The following is a 16,129-nucleotide window of genomic DNA, read 5'->3' as shown; positions in this document are numbered from 1 at the left end:
GTACCAGCTATACGTCACAGCCAAAAGCCTGAATTTGATCTGCGTGTCAATGAAGAGGTGCACATTGATCCTGAGGATTGTTTTTGGAAAAGTCAGCTTGAAAATAGACAGAGGAATTTTGTCAGGAGAATGTGTAAAAAAATAAATAAATAAACAGAATCAGACGAGGTAGTCAGATATCAAGTAAGAGACATGTGCCAAATATGTCTGAATAATAACGCCAGTCATGTGGTAATCTTACACAAACAACATAACTCCGGTGGCATTTTATGATTTGCAGGTGAGAAAAAAACATGACAGTCAATCTCACAATTTATCCAAGGTAACACCTCTCAAGTCTCAACTACCTTCCAATTCAATCTGAGGAGATGAATAAATTCAATTTGAGCTTATATGAATAGAATTAGTTGCATGCCTCTATTTTGCAGATACTGACCAAAATAGCTGAATCGGGTATCAGTGACAATGGGGATAATCTATTCAATTCAATTCTATGTTTATATACCATATACATTTTAATTTTAATTCCTGTTAATTTTGAAGATGTTTTTTTACCAACTTGCTGGTGTACGATTTATTATTTTAATAATAAATCATTCAGTAAATTTACATCAATGTATTTATTTGTTATATTTTGTATTACAAAGTTAGGAAAGCAATGTTTAAGTCAATCCTGATGTTGCCTTACACATAAAAGAATGATCCCAGTCACTTCCACACAGTGAGGCATACAGCTTATTAATTAAACACTGGTATCGGATCGGCTTTGGGTATTGGCCGATAGCGAAAGCCCAGGTATCGCTATCGGTATCGGGACTGAAAAAATCAGATCGGTGCATTCCTAGTAGTATGTGTTGTCTATACTGGTCAAAAGTTTTTAAAAACGGAAACAAAAAAAATAGGATCAGTGAATAGAGGAAATGTGTTTATGCCAGCTTGTTAAATGAGGAATGAAAAAGCTCGTTCTCAGTGGCTCCAGGTTAGAATTTAATTGGACAGTTGTTGACAGGAACTATTAGATCAAAAATAACATCTATTCAATCTCTTGTTGACAACACGAGAACTCATTCTTTCACATTTCAAATAATTCTTAAACCATGAAACAGCTATTGCCATGCCGTCTCAGGAGAATCACTTCAATCAGTTTTCCTTGTTTTTCACAGTAGATATACCTCAAATGAGTTTGACAAACATTAATTCTTTACGGCTGTGTTCGCACCATTAATTTCCTTCAGTAACCTATATGATAACAGCTGCTTATCAACGGTATAAACAAGGCACGTCAGGCTTACGGTATTTGGTCAGGCTTCAATTACCCAGTGTCTTTTTCATGTGCTTTGGTTTCTGTTCTTAATGTATTCAGAAATTACACAGAAGCAAGCTTTGTTGCTATATTGAAACAAATGAATGTCAACTTAAATCTTCTAATTCCCTTCTTCACATAATATGCACTGTAAATTAGCAAAACAAACAGCACTGTTAATAAGTGCCAGTTAAAATCCCTTTTGGGCATAACGTTGGACGTAAACCCTGCTGAAGGCACAAACGGAATAAACAGAAAGCTTGGGTCACAGACAGGATTAGGGTTCAGAAATATTATCCAGAAACTACTTTTAGCGTTTGAAAAAAAAATAGAAACCCTGAAGACATGAGCTTCCCTCCTTTTCTAAAGAAACCCAGACACATCTAAAATTCACAGACATTCTTCCTTTTGGGAGCTGGAACAGAGCGTTGATGCATAGACTGTAGGTTCCAGACTGACAGAATAAAATAACTTGGGCTTTGCACTGTTGGTCAGAGAGAACAAGCTATTTGCATGGCTTTATGAAGGTGATCATGCAAGTGGTCCACTTCTACATTTCCTGGGGCTGTCAAAGTTAACACGATAATGCGTTAATGCAAATTTGTTTTAAAGCCACTAATTTCTTTAACACATTAATGCATCTTGCAATTTTTAGGTTGCAGCAGACTCATTTTTAAAGCAATCATATCATATAAAACCAAAAAACGTAAAGAATCCATTGGTACCAACCATGTCTTACTAGTTTGTCGCGCAGGAGGTTAAATAGTGCTCCAAACTTATGCTAAATTTTGGCGGGGAAAAACTGGCATGGCCATTTTCAAATGGGTCCCTTGACCTCTGACCTGAAGATATGTGAATAAAAATGGGTTCTATGGGTACCCACGAGTCTCCCCTTTACAGACATGCCCACTTTATGATAGTCACATGCAGTTTGGGGCAAGTCACAGTCAAGTCAGCACACTGACACACTGACAGCTGTTGTTGCCTGTTGGGCTGCAGTTTGCCATGTTATGATCTGAGCATAATTGTAATGCGAAATGCAGTACCTGTGAGGGTTTCTGGACAACATGTGTCATTGTTTTGTTGGTAATTGTTTTCCAATAATAAATATATACATACATTTGCATAAAGCAGCATATTTGCCCACTCCCATGTTGATAAGAGTATTAAAATACATGACAAATCTCCCTTTAAGGTATTTTTGATCAGATAAAAAATATATTAATTTGCGATTAACTATTTTAATTGATTGACAGCTCTAATATTTTCATTTGAAGAAATCAAATGGTCCGTATAAAACTGACAGTGACAGACGTACTGTGAATATCTGATGATGATGAATTAAAGAGGACCTATTGTGCTTTTGTGCTTTTTCCCTTTCCTTTAGTGTGTTATATATTTTTTTTGTGCATGTAGAAGGTCTGCAAAGTTACAACGCCCAAAGTTCACACCAAAGGGAGTTACTCTCCCCCACAGAAATACTACTCCTGAACTGCCTGAAACGCCTTGCTTGAAGTCCCGCCTTTTCGTCCGTAACATGGTGATGTCACCAAGTAACACGTTGCATAACGGATAGTTTGGCCGGAGCTCAAACACAGCGTTTCAGACAGAGGGTGAAAAGAGATGCTGCCGCACAGCCAGTATGAGAAAAATAAAGTGTTTTTTGAACTTTAAAGCATGTAAACATGTTCTAGTAGAAACACAAATTACAGTTGTGCTACTTAAAATGAGCATAATAGACCCTCTTTAAACCCAACAAATAGAATATATATAACAAAGGAACAGTACAAAAAAATGGAAGAAAACATGCATTACCAACAGCTTATTAAATACACCTGTTCCCATCATGTATGTAAAGAAATGTCAATACAATGAAGTCTAATATAATCCAAGATCAAGATTACACATCTGACATAAGGTCAACTGCACATTAGCTTTAAAACTGGGGATTTAAAGCCACTGAAAACTTTGTTTTTATTAACTTAAAATATTCATAACTACATAAGTGACATTATAAAAAATTCATGATTCAGAGTTTAACTTTCAAAAACATCAGGACTGTGTAGTCGTGGTTGGATCAGATTTGATTGACAACACAAGCAAACAACAATAATATTCAGGGCAAAACTACAAATACAGAAATCGCACACATGAAGTAAAGAAAACTGCTCGAACTTTGGCAGAAAGTTTTGTGTTCATGTTGGACCCCACGGCTCATAGTAACACACTGACTGAGAAAATAATCTTTCAGGGCCTTTAATGCAGAATTATTGGATCTAATTCACCTCTGCACGCCGTTCAATATCATACAAAACTTGATTTAATGGTAAAGCAAATTGTATTTCCATCATTTCAAAATGTATATATAACATCTATATGCTTTGATTGTTGTGTTGTTCTGCCTTTCAACGCTGCAACCCACAACGTTTCCTACAGCTCTCACAGGGAACACCTGCAGAGAGAGCCCATCATGAGGCCATTTTGGCATTCATGAGCATGATTGATGACACAGAGATGGAGGCAGCGTTTGAGAAATCCCCTCTGCCGCGGGAAAAATGATGATTGTTTGGGTTCTTCCTCCCTGATAGTGCCCCCCCCCTCTGCTTCTCAGTGGGACGCACTCACAGTACATGATATAGCAGAATGCAGCCTCAAATACTGGTGCGACTGTATTTAAAAAAATAAAAAATAAATGCCAATCCCAAAAGTCTAATTATTTGCAATTTTATCAGAAATATTTTGATGTTTGCAGAGTTAGATGTAAAAGTGTAAACACACCACAAGCTCATCAGGAGCTGTGATCCCTCTCAGGACTCCCAGATCAATCTCCACATGTGTGAGTGACAGGAAGGTCACGATAATCTGACGATACATCACAGACTCACTGGCGTATGCTGCAGGGGGCTAACAAAGTCACCTGGCCATTCCCTCCGCAGGCACTCCCATTTAGCCCTTTCTAATCCGCTCCATCCCATTACATGACAATAGAGAACCTGTGCACATTACACGCTTCGGCAGAGATCATTTGCCTCGTTGTGCAGGCCGCCAAGGATCACATAAAATATATCAGCACCGTTATTTCTGTCCCCTCTCCATCTCCAGTAAACAGAGCTGGTCGTCAAATGATATAGCAAAGAATATGACATGCTAAGAAGTTCCATTGAATCCAGCAGTCTGCTGCGTGACTCGCTTTCCATATCTTCCCATCTCGTCTCAGACGTTGGGTAATCCACGGAGTGGAAATTGAGTAAGCAGGGGCAAGACTGATCTTTAACCAGAGCAAATCAGAAATGGATTTAAAAGGCTCAAATTTAACGAATTTGTTAACAGTAGGGCTGTCAAAGCCGCAAAATCGTTTAAACGCCACTAATTTGTTCAACACAATCGATCTTTCAGTGGTTGTAGCGGGCTCAGTTTTAAAGCTAGAGTGAAGATACTGGCATTATACGAAACAAAAAAACCTAAGACATCCACTGGTACCAACCATGTCATACTAGCTTGTTGCAAAGAAAGCTAAATAGTGTTACAAAGTTATGCCAAATTTTGGCGAGGAAAAACTGTCATGGCCATTTTCAAGGGGTCCCTTGACCTCTGACCTCAAGATATGTGAATGAAAATGGGTTCTATGGGTACCCACGAGTCTCCCCTTTTCTGACATTCCCACTTTATGATAATCACATGCAGTTAGGGGTAAGTCGTAGTCAAGACAGCACACTGACACACTGACAGCTGTTGTTGCCTGTTGAGCTTGAGTCTGCCATGTTATAATTTGAGCAAATTTGTTATGCTAAATGCAGTACCTGTGAGGGTTTCTGGACAATATTTGTCACTGTTTTGGGTTGTTAATTGATTTCCAATAATAAATATATACATACATTTGCATAAAGCAAGCATATTTGTCCACTCCCATGTTGATAAGAGTATTAAATACTTGATAAATCTCCCTTTAAGGTACATTTTGAACGGATAAAAAATGTGACATTAATCGCAAATTAATCACACATTTTTTCCATCAAGGATAATCATGCCATTAATCGTGATTAAATATTTTAAATCGATTGACAGCCCTAGTTAACAGTAGAATTAAATAGATATAAGTAAAGTTTGCTGTGGAGAGGGAGCTCTGGGAAGTTTTAGATGCCAAAACACTTAAAGACTTTTAAAGAAAACCACTAGTTCATGCTCCGGAGGTTTAAAATGCCTTCACCACACAGCTGTTGACAGCCTCCAGCCTGGCCCGGTCAACAGGCAGGAGCATCGCCTAAGTCATGTGGAATTACTGTACCAACTGAGCCTTTAGGCTTTGGATCATAATAGTATTTCTGTCAATAACACTGGCTCCACTGCTGTCATTCCACCTGACCTGGTCCCTTCTGTTTGACCAAACGCAACAGCAAAACTATGAGATTGCGAGCTTTTCATTTTTAGCTTCACGAAAAACATATTGTTGCAGTGGCTGAGCAGTCTAAGTGGTGCTGAGCGCAAGACTCCTGCAATAATACCCTGCTGTTATGTCCCTACTATATTTGGAATGGTTGTAATGAGTGCTTCATATTGGCCAAAAAAACATACAGTATGATCATAAAGTAAAAGGCAACAACTAATTTGAATAAAAACACGGTAAAATCTGAGAAAGCAAAAAGGCAAATAGCTCTTAATGAACATGTAAAGCATTCATTAACATAAATGTGTTTAAGAATGTAACAGTAGTCTAATGGGATTAGCTAAAAGAAATGTGGTATATATGTAACTTCATCTAGTGGTTTCTGTCTAATTTGATGTCTAACATGGTCTCTAATGGCATCTCACATCAAAAGCATGCGGGAGCACACACACACATCCCTCTGTCAGTATAATTTGATGTTGTCAAACAGCAAAGAGCAGCCATTTAAGTATGTGGAAGCATCATTTGTAGAGGTGGATCAGTAACATGAAGGTTGACGTTTTTGCCAAATCATCAGAGAGTTAATAGAGTGTGACGGCAGCTGTAAGGCTGACAGAAACAACAAGCTATAAGGGAAGCGCCGTATAGAAGAGCCGCTCTACACCGAGTCCCTCAAGGACCAACCAATCTACAAGTACTGGAATATTAACTCCCAAGTAATGTCGTGACTGAAAATGCTCCCCGTCTGCCACATGGACGCTCTTAACCCCTACAGTGCCACCTCCTAAACAGCTGATATTACAAACTTGCTACATGAAAGTAATGAATAAAGGCTACACAAATGTATGTGTTCAATGTTTTACATTGTAAACACTCGCACACTTAAATCCCCCAGAATGCAAACAAGTATACCACAATGGAGAGTATTCGTTTTGTCCGTCATAGACCTTTTAACTTTACATTCACTTTACTTTAATTGTGTACATTACAGTAATTAAAAATAACTTTTTGTCATATTTGCTCAAACTATCACTATATCCTGACAGTAGTACATGAGACAGATAATCTGTGTGTGTGAACTCTGATCAGACTGTCAAACTAGGTAGGCAAGACTTCCGTTTTCCGTGCGCTGCTCATTGTTTACCGTCTGATTAGCAACTTGAGATGTGAGTGAGACGTGTATGACCGGGTTGGTACACAAATAGCCAGTTTATAAGCTAAATTTAAACCGATACAAAGCTAAATCATCATCAGACGATAGCCGGTGGGTTCCAAGATTGCATTGCCTGTGTGAGTTGGTTACGGCCTTGTAACCCTAGTTCCATACGCACAGGTAGAGCACTCTACCAAGGAGGCCCTGTCGTTCCTACCCCGCTCGCTGAAGAGATGTGGGATGGTAGACAGCGGTCTGTGCTGCCTTATTTACAGTGGGGTGTGCGCGTATTCGGGTAGGCACGTCTTGATTGGCCGGCTATTCTTCTGCAAATTTGAATGCAAAGCCCCCGGGAAGAGTGCCAGGCTTTGAAGCAAATTTTTGTAGTGGCCAAACGGTGGTACTACAACTTCCACGTCTGTGACATGATGCCATTGGGCCCAAAAATACTTTTTCCCATAAACTTATTTTGGGAAAAAGACATCTGTAACTCCGCGGATCAACTTCCCAGTACAAACACTTGAATAGCCTTTGTTTAAATCATTAGGTCCTAAAAGTTGTAAAAAGCACTAGCCGAATCCAGAGTTATTTCCCTTCCCCAGACCGAGGCTGGACTGAGGGCTGGGAGTCTATGGCTCTATGGGCCCAATGGATGCGGAAAATTGGCAGATGATCCGGGTACTTTATCACTCAGCAGTTCATGCGCCACTGAGCAACTTTCATTAGAATGAACAGGAGCCCGCCTCCAATGCTGTATCCAGTTCTCTTAATACATCCATGAAGAATGCGTGCTCATGACTGGAGGAGAGTATTACCAATAGAGTCCAGTAGATGTCTCCGCCTGTGCTTATAGAACTAGGGTTTCAATATTGTAACCTTTAGTTATGTTACTGTAATGCCTATTTCTCGCCTCAAATGTTTTCAGAAACATTCAAGATTCAAGATTCAAGATGTTTATTGTGACGCCGGTTATACAAGTACAATCGTGTGAAATATTTTTTGCTGGGAAGCTCCATTAAAACTAATAAGTTGTATCACAATAATAAAAGGAAATACTTTGTACAAGGCATATTAAGAACATATACAGTATATACAGTATAAGATATATGATTAGGGTATTGCACTTATTTATTGCACTTTTTGTGTGAGAAAGTGTCGTATGATGAACATATTTTAGTGTGCTGTTTAGCTGTAAAAGCCAAATCCAAGCACCGCCCACTAGCTGGAGCAAACTTTCTCATGTTACAGCTACAACAGTACACTACAAGATGTTTCTGATTTATATTTGTATTATATTTGATCAGCGCCGCCTAGTTTAACCATTTGATTGGAGTTCACGAGCAGCGATTGACCGCTGCGTTAGAGACTCCTTCGCTCTGATTGGTTGGTGTCCTTTTGGCGTGGAGGAATCTTTCAAATGCCATTAAGAACACTAAAATGAGGCAGAGAACCTGATTTGTTTCACAGATTATTTGTGTCATGTTCTACTGTCTGAATATAGTGACAGTTTGAGCAAATAGGCCAAAAGGTTATTTTTATTAAAGTGTAGCTTTAAATGTGCTTTAAGTACTTAGTAGTACTGAGTGCACTTTAATTAGAGAAAATGAATGATAATCCTAAGCAGGCAGTGTCTGATTTATCAAATAATAAAGGAGCGACTACTCTATTCTCAATAGACTTGATGGAAATTGTACAGAAAAGTAAAGTACCAACCAACCATGAGATAAAATTCTAAATCAGCTCAACATTATATTAATCTCCAGGGTTTGAACAGTGAAGATGTATTTCTTCTGATGCCACGCTTTCAAATTATCTTTTTCAATAAAAGGTATTTCCACCTTTACCTCAGTCAAGATTTGGCTTAGCTCGATTATTGTTTGCATGAGTGAGAGGCAATAAGTCGCGAGCCTGAAGGGCATGCCCATCACTGTGTGAATTTGCTGAGGTGTTGATAATGCGTTGTCTCTCCGGCAGACACGTAAGGTTATGACTCATTCAAAGACCACATCAAAAGACGTTTATTCAGGGTGACAACGTTGGGAGATGAGAGAGATTGAATTTTTCACTCATTTGGGAGATTAGTTGTGATGTCCGGGACACGGATCCAAAGGATTTAATCAGTTAGTTATTCAGCCCATCTCTGAACAGGTGTGCCTGTTATCAAATATGCAGCCTTTTGCTTGTGCCAGATTTCCTGCTTTGTATGGAGAGTGATTGGCCCTGAAGCACAACAATGACGACCTGGAGAGACAACTCAGCTGGGGGAATGTTTTATTCCTAATTACAGTTCTTCAGATGCATATTCACATCATAACAATATGACTTTCGCTGATCATGTGAAATCACATAATTCTATTTGAAGATGTATTTACTGATATAAAATATGATTGCAGTACTTTACATTTTTTTCTACTTTAGTTTCCAAGTCCTGACAGCCAGTTGGCAATCCACCTATACATTATTAAACCTGTATCGTCCATCTCTGTCCATTTAACACGCTTAAATGTGACATTCATTATGTAAAGGTATTTGAAATAACTGCTCCAAAGGGTATAGTGGCTGAAATTATGGAGTTGACTCATGGTTATGGACTGCCTGCTGAAGCACTGCAAGAGCCAGCAGTTCCACTTCACCTTATCACTTAATTTTTTCGCAGGACAGGAGTTAATCTGCACAGTTGATCATTCATTATCTCTGCTTGGTTAGCACAGTGGCAGCAGCAGCAGACCTCTATACTGGACACAGATCTTAACCCACCACCACAGCTGCCTGGGAGACACTTTACACATTCAGTATTGATGCTGGCTGATAGCACAGCATGAATAGAGGTCTATATAATCAGTAATCCTGCTCACATTAACTGAAAGCTGGGTTTCCTGATTACAGCAGGCCTGTCACCTCACTGATGCATGCAGGCTTCAGGGTGCAGGAGGCTGAGCCAGCTGTTGGTGACCATCCAGCCAGGTCATTTAAAAAGCTATTTTGGGTAATTGAGTAGCCTATATAAGTTGAAAACTTTGGGTCAGAAACTTAAGTGAGTGACAGGTGGTTGCAGGTAGCCTAGAACAGATTTGTCTGATGCAGCCACAGGCTATACCCCTGCAGCATTCAACCAAAGACCTATACTGTAGGATTGACTTTGCATCATAAATGAGTTATATTTGGGGCGTTTTAACTTTTCCATTCAGAAGTGCAACATTAAATAGAGATGCATTTATCACACAAAAGCCTATAGTTTATATATATCTTGTCCTAATTGTTTGTTATCACTATTATGTAGTCATATTATTTCTTTATATTAATCTTATCTCTAGGTGGAGGCTTCAGATAAGCCCAGTGGGTTTTTTGCCTCTTCCTGCACATTTTATATTTTTTTGTTATGTTGTATAGTCTTAAATTGTGCAAAACAAATAAACAAAATATAGTGTTTATTCCCGAGTTGTTTTTTTTATAATGCTCTGTGGAGCAGGTCTAAGTGAGTCCAGCCTTACCTGGGATCTCCTGGAGAGGAACATGTGCAAAGCTGAAGCCTTTCACGATGACAGCCTCCCTCACCTCGCTGCAGTTCCGAGCCTTGAAATCGGCTCCAGCTGCAACAGACAGCACAGAAAAAGTGCAAATGATGGTCTCTAGTCTGAGCATTGTTCACTTCTGTGAAGATCCTTATTGTTTTAAGGTTTCTCTGCAGGTATCCTCACTGGTTTATAAAAAAAAAAAAAAAAAAAACTCCCCTGCAGTAGATCTGCAGGTACTTAATGACTGGGCAGGTTTAATGGTTGCAACTCAACTATTATTAGTGTCTATACCAACACATTTCCCAAAAAGCAAAAAAAAAGGGTTTCTATCGCAAAAAAAAGTCCGCAGAAAGAGAAGAGGACAGAGAGTGGAGGTGCCACATGAATCCAGGGTCCAGGCGGAGCGTTTTTCCGGCGTGTTTGTCTCAACTTCGCAGAGCAGACGCTTGAAGCCGCTGGTCGCTGTGTTGGAGTGTTGGAGTGGGAACCGTGCTGCTGCTGGAGAGAGAGAGACAGAGAAAAAGAGAGAGAGAGAGAGAGAGAGAGAGAGAGAGAGAGAGAGAGAGAGCTCGGTGTTCACATCAGATTGCACCGGAGAGGCAGGGAGGCTCACAAAATGTGGAGTGGAATCCAGCCTCATCCAGACACTATATGGTGGGGGGCTGCAGGAGGGCACAAACCAACAGAGATGTGGTGATAAATAAATAATAATAATAAAAAAAAAAAAGGTTGGGTGTAATAAAAAAATATTTCTGTTTTTTTAAGAGATTTCTATGAAATTTTATCGGTTCAAAATGGACCTTAAAGGGGTGATTTGTCAAGTATTTAATACTCTTATAAACATGGGAAACAAATATGCTTGTTTTATGCAAATGTATATTATTTTAAATCAATTAACAACACAAAACAATGTCAAATATCGTCCAGAAACCCTCACAGGTACTGCATTTAGCATAAAAAATATGTTGGGCTTGAGTTTGCATTGCAAACTCAAGCCCAACAGGCAACAAACATGGTTGGTACCAATGGATTCCTTATGTTTTCTGGTTTTATATGATACCAGTATCTTCATTTTGGCTTTAAAACTTAACCTGCTACATTCATGAATTCCCAAGTTGCATAAATGCATTTAAGAAATTAGTGGCGTTAAAACGAGTTTGCATTAACACGTTATTATCGTGTTAACTTTGACAGCCCTATTTAAAATATACATATTTTATCATATTACTGCCTGCAATTATACTCTCCATTTACTGGGACTGCAAGTTAAAAGTCATCCGTTTCAAACTCATCCATGGCAAACTCAAGCCCAACACACAACAACAGCTGTGTCAGTGTGTTGACTTGACTAGGACTTGCCCAAAAACTGCATGTGATTATCACAATGTGGGCATGTCTGTAAATGGGAGACTTGTGGCCCCTGTAGAACCCATTTTCATTCACATATCTAGAGGTTAGAGGGGTGAAGGGACCCCTTTGATAATGGGTCATGCCAGTTTTTCCTTGCCAAAACTTAGTTTGAAGCGTTATTTAACCTCCTGCGCGACAAGCTAATATGATGGTTGGCACCAATGGATTTCTTAGGTTTTCTAGATGATACCAGTAACTTCACTCTAGCATTAAAACTGAGCCCGCTACAACCTAAAACCCACAAGTTGCACTAAAGTGTTAAAGAAATTAGTGGCGTTAAAACAAATTTGCGTTAAGGCGTTATTATCACGTTGACTTCGTTGACATCTTCAAATGTCTTGTTTTGTCCACAACTCAAAGATATTCAGTTTACTGTCACAGAGGAGTAAAGAAACCAGAAAATATTCACATTTAAGAAGCTGGAATCAGAGAATTTTGGCTTTTTTTTTTTTTTTAAATTACTCAAACCAATTAATCAATTATCAAAATAGTTAATAGTTGACAACTAATCAATTAGTCGTTGCAGCTCTAGTTATTTTTAATATAATATTTGAGCGTTTTCTTTAAGAACATTTGAATAATTGTGCAATGTAAAATGAGCTTTATTCGCCTTCTATTTTCTATTTCTAAATATGATTTGAAACACTTCCTTTATTTGGCCTATGTGGTTATGTTCCTGTGACGGGGATTTTACTGAATTCAGAAAATGTAAATGCTGACAGTTGTTTTCTTCTTCTTCTTCTTCACATTCATCTGAATCCGACGTGAAACAGCAGTTGCACGGTATCAAACTGTATTAACTAGAGGATGTAAAGGATGTGATGAAGACCAGAAGGCAAGCTTTCATGGCTTTATTGATTTTGGAACAGCTTGATCCGAGGGTAGATCAACAGTGGATTAACATGGCTGCCGTCACTGTGCACAGCAGGGTTCCTATTGAGACGGGATGCCACATTTTGAAAGGTGCTTTAAAGTGATTTGTTTCAAAGGGTGACACTGCAGATTTTGGATCAAATATCCAAATCCACTCCTTTTATGAAGTCATTGCTTTTAGGAACATCAGTAATTATTGTAAAAATGTTTATGTATGTCCATGTTGGTGCAATATGTCCATTGACCACAGGAGCCGTTTTGACATTGTAAACTTTGGTATAGGATCAAATTCAGAAACCTTGTTGGAATTTGAATCAGAAAACACATAATTCTTAAAGATGCTAGATTCAGATAATTAAAGGTCTTATTGATAACTTTTTTATGTAGACACATTTTTTATATTAAATACATCCACAGAGCTTTTAGAAAAGTGTCAAATTAGAGTATGGCTTTTCCTGAAAAAAAATTATGATTGTGAATTAAACATTTAAAAAAAAATTGGCGGGTCGAAAATCAATGTTTTGTTTACCTCTGTGAAAGATATCTGACGTTTGGTTCCCACTTCTAACAAGGCTTGTGAGCCAATAGTAAAATGACGTTGGTATCACGTGGTATCTTTGGGTCGTCAGTTAGTGTGGAAAAAAACAGATAAATGGCTGAGATTGAAGGTAAGTGCCTGGCAACGACTTGTTGTGAAGTAAATGCAATGGAAGGAGGGAGGGAAAATGCAACATCTAGTGTCTGAATGTTATCAATGTTATCAATAGCACCTTTATTATAGCAGCAAACAACTATTTGCTCTGTAAAGATATAGAGGATTCCTCAAAGATACCATTACCAGATATACCATTTAAACCAAATGTACACGTCTGTCTCTGTCTCAGATGATTGGAGTGTGTGTGGTCATGTGCATGGTATCATTTCAAATATTACAAATAAAATAGTTGACTATTGCTCACGTGATCTATGGTACAAATGTAGTGTCATATGCTGACAGTGGTTAGTGGTCTATAAGCCATCCTATACAGCTCCCTTCAAGAATTCTGCGCTCTTCTTTTGTAGGATGACTTTTTGACCCGTACATGTCACAGATAATTAAATGTATCCAACTTTGAAACTCAAGGGACAGTTTCATCCAAATGAAACTTTTTAATACAATGAAAAATTAATTTCATGGGGAATTCTCAGTTAAGATAGCTGTCAAGTTGCCTAACTAGACTTTAAAGTGCTGCAGGAAGGGTTTCTGTCTGAATGTACAGTATGTGTATATGCATATTCTATTTTCGGATACATTGCATTGCCAAAACATGTTTTTACTCCAGCTCTTTTGGGATTCCCACGCACCCCCCGACCAGCCAGAGAGATGTAGACCCTCCTGTGTGTTCTGAGTTTATCTTGGGTTCTCGCTCCAGCTGGTCGTACCCAGCTCTCCTCCAAAGGAGGGTAAAAAAAAATAAAAAAAATAGTGAGTCATAAACTCAAGAGCAGTTAAAAGGCAGGAAACTGAGGATGCACTAAAAATTTACTTTTATTATCAAAACAAAACCACAAAGAGTTCTTGGCAAAACAGTAAACACTACAGCCATCGAGGTGACTAAACTATAGCTTGGCAATCACTTGATAGCGCAGGAGGCATCAAACAGGATGGATGGAATTATACTCCAAACTGTCAGAGTAGCTATATGAAGAACATATTATCAGGCAAAGGCACACTGAAGACTTAGCAACGAAGAGAAATAACTCATATGATCCAATAGTTAACCCCTTACCATTCCGCTCTCTTTTTGTTTTTTTAGAGAGGTAGTGGTGTGGGATGTTAAGGGGTATAAAAAGTCAACAGTAGATGCCACATAGAAGTGGTGTACATCATCTGAAAGCTGGGAACCTGAAGAATTGAGGTGCAGCTCAGCAATGTTCAGCAAGTTATTCTAGTTATTAATAAGAAATTCAAATTAATAATTTAATTAATTAATTTAATTAAATTGTGAAAGCGTATAAGGGCTTAGAACATTATAATAGCAGTATATGATGGCCATTCCCATGAACTGTTATGTGTCATACATTTTTGCAGCAATTTTTGGGTTGATACCATTTGTTACACAGATTTTGTGCTAGATTTAACCTTTTTTTTACCAGTAAAGAATTGATAGAAATTATCAAATATTCCTCCAAAATACCACATTAAGACACCAAAGACCTTGAGGAACACCATAGAAAATACTATGCTGTGATTTGGAATCAAAAACTTTTGACATTTGGAGATTTCTGCAAGAATTGCATTTTTTGGTAATAGGATGGCGAGCACTTCTGTTGTGTAAACTGCTCAGAACCCCCATGTTGTCAATCTACCTAGGAAAGCCATCCATCCTCTGAATGCTCTAGGTCTGTAGTTTGAGGCTTTAAAGTTTCATGACGCTTTGTTTATCCTAGAGGTCACCACAGGTCATTTTATACAGTGAGGTCAAGTTTCAGAAAATGGTCTCACTACAATGAACTATGGGGACTAACATAATCACACATGAATACTATTGGGCTCATTGGATCCACAAGAGTCTCAGCTTTACAGTGAAACATAATTTATGCAATTCAAAGACTGTTTATGGACCCCAGTTTGCAGAAATGTTCAAATATACCATTTTAGAATTGGCGAAAATTACACATTTATACTGCCCAAAACTGCATGTGATTATCATAAAGTGAGCATGTCTGTAAAGGGGTGACTCGTGGGTACCCATAGAACCCATTTTCATTCATATATCTTGAGGTCAGAGGTCAAAGGACCCCTTTGAAAATGGCCATGCCAGTTTTTTTCTCAAAAATTCCGCGTAACTTCGCAGCATTATTTTGCATTCTTCGCGACAAGCCAGCATGACATGGTTGGTGCCAATGGATTCCTTATGTCTAGTTTCATATGATATCAGTATCTTCACTCTAGCTTGAGCCACAACCTCTGAAAGACAGAATAGTGGAGTGTTAAGGGGTTAAACAAGTTCAGTTCACTGACAGCTGCTTAATCAGCACCTTGGAGAGCGCCACATCCTTACCAGGTACCTGAAACACCTCATCTTAGCTACAACTAAATGGTAACTGTGCAGCTTTGACATGCTTTTACATACTTTTGTGATGTATTTTATATATTTCATTGTGTTTTATAAGTCTGTGTGTGCACGGCGTTTCGCCTAAGACCAATGTTGAAGTTGAAGAATCAACCTGTAAGAGCCAGATTTGACTGTAAATAATTGAGTTGAATTTGTTATTATGTGTATAGTAGTATTGCATAGGTCTGTGCATTGACTTATCATGGTGATTCTGCATTTTATTAGTTGTCCAGGTTACTGTGCATGTGCAGTTAATAGGAAAAGCAAAATAACTCATGATCAGTTAGTTAAGAAGGTTTCCAGTGGAAACAGACAAATGTTATTTTCTCAGAAAAGCTCAGGGGGATTCATGTTTTTGGGTGGAAATTGAAAATTGATATGGAGAATGTAGAT

General features: G+C 38.5%; 1 protein-coding gene across 2 annotated transcripts in view; it reads right to left on the bottom strand.

Annotated features, from left to right (window-relative positions):
• LOC141782613 (glypican-6-like) overlaps positions 1-10,883 on the bottom strand; it is a 114,356-nt gene extending 103,473 nt beyond the window's left edge. The window contains exon 1 of one of the 2 annotated variants that reach the window (XM_074659176.1): positions 10,332-10,883. In XM_074659176.1, coding sequence (XP_074515277.1) covers positions 10,332-10,482 — 151 coding nt within the window. In that variant the 5' untranslated portion in view covers positions 10,483-10,883. The remainder of the gene's footprint in view (positions 1-10,331) is intronic. The other variant, XM_074659177.1, reaches the window with a different exon arrangement.
• Positions 10,884-16,129: the final 5,246 nt, after the last annotated feature.

The sequence above is a fragment of the Sebastes fasciatus genome, chromosome 14 (assembly GCF_043250625.1).
Source record: "Sebastes fasciatus isolate fSebFas1 chromosome 14, fSebFas1.pri, whole genome shotgun sequence".
NCBI classification, from domain to species: domain Eukaryota; kingdom Metazoa; phylum Chordata; class Actinopteri; order Perciformes; family Sebastidae; genus Sebastes; species Sebastes fasciatus.
The sequence above is the reverse complement of the archived record's forward strand: the minus strand, read 5'-3'. Positions and strand labels throughout refer to the sequence as shown.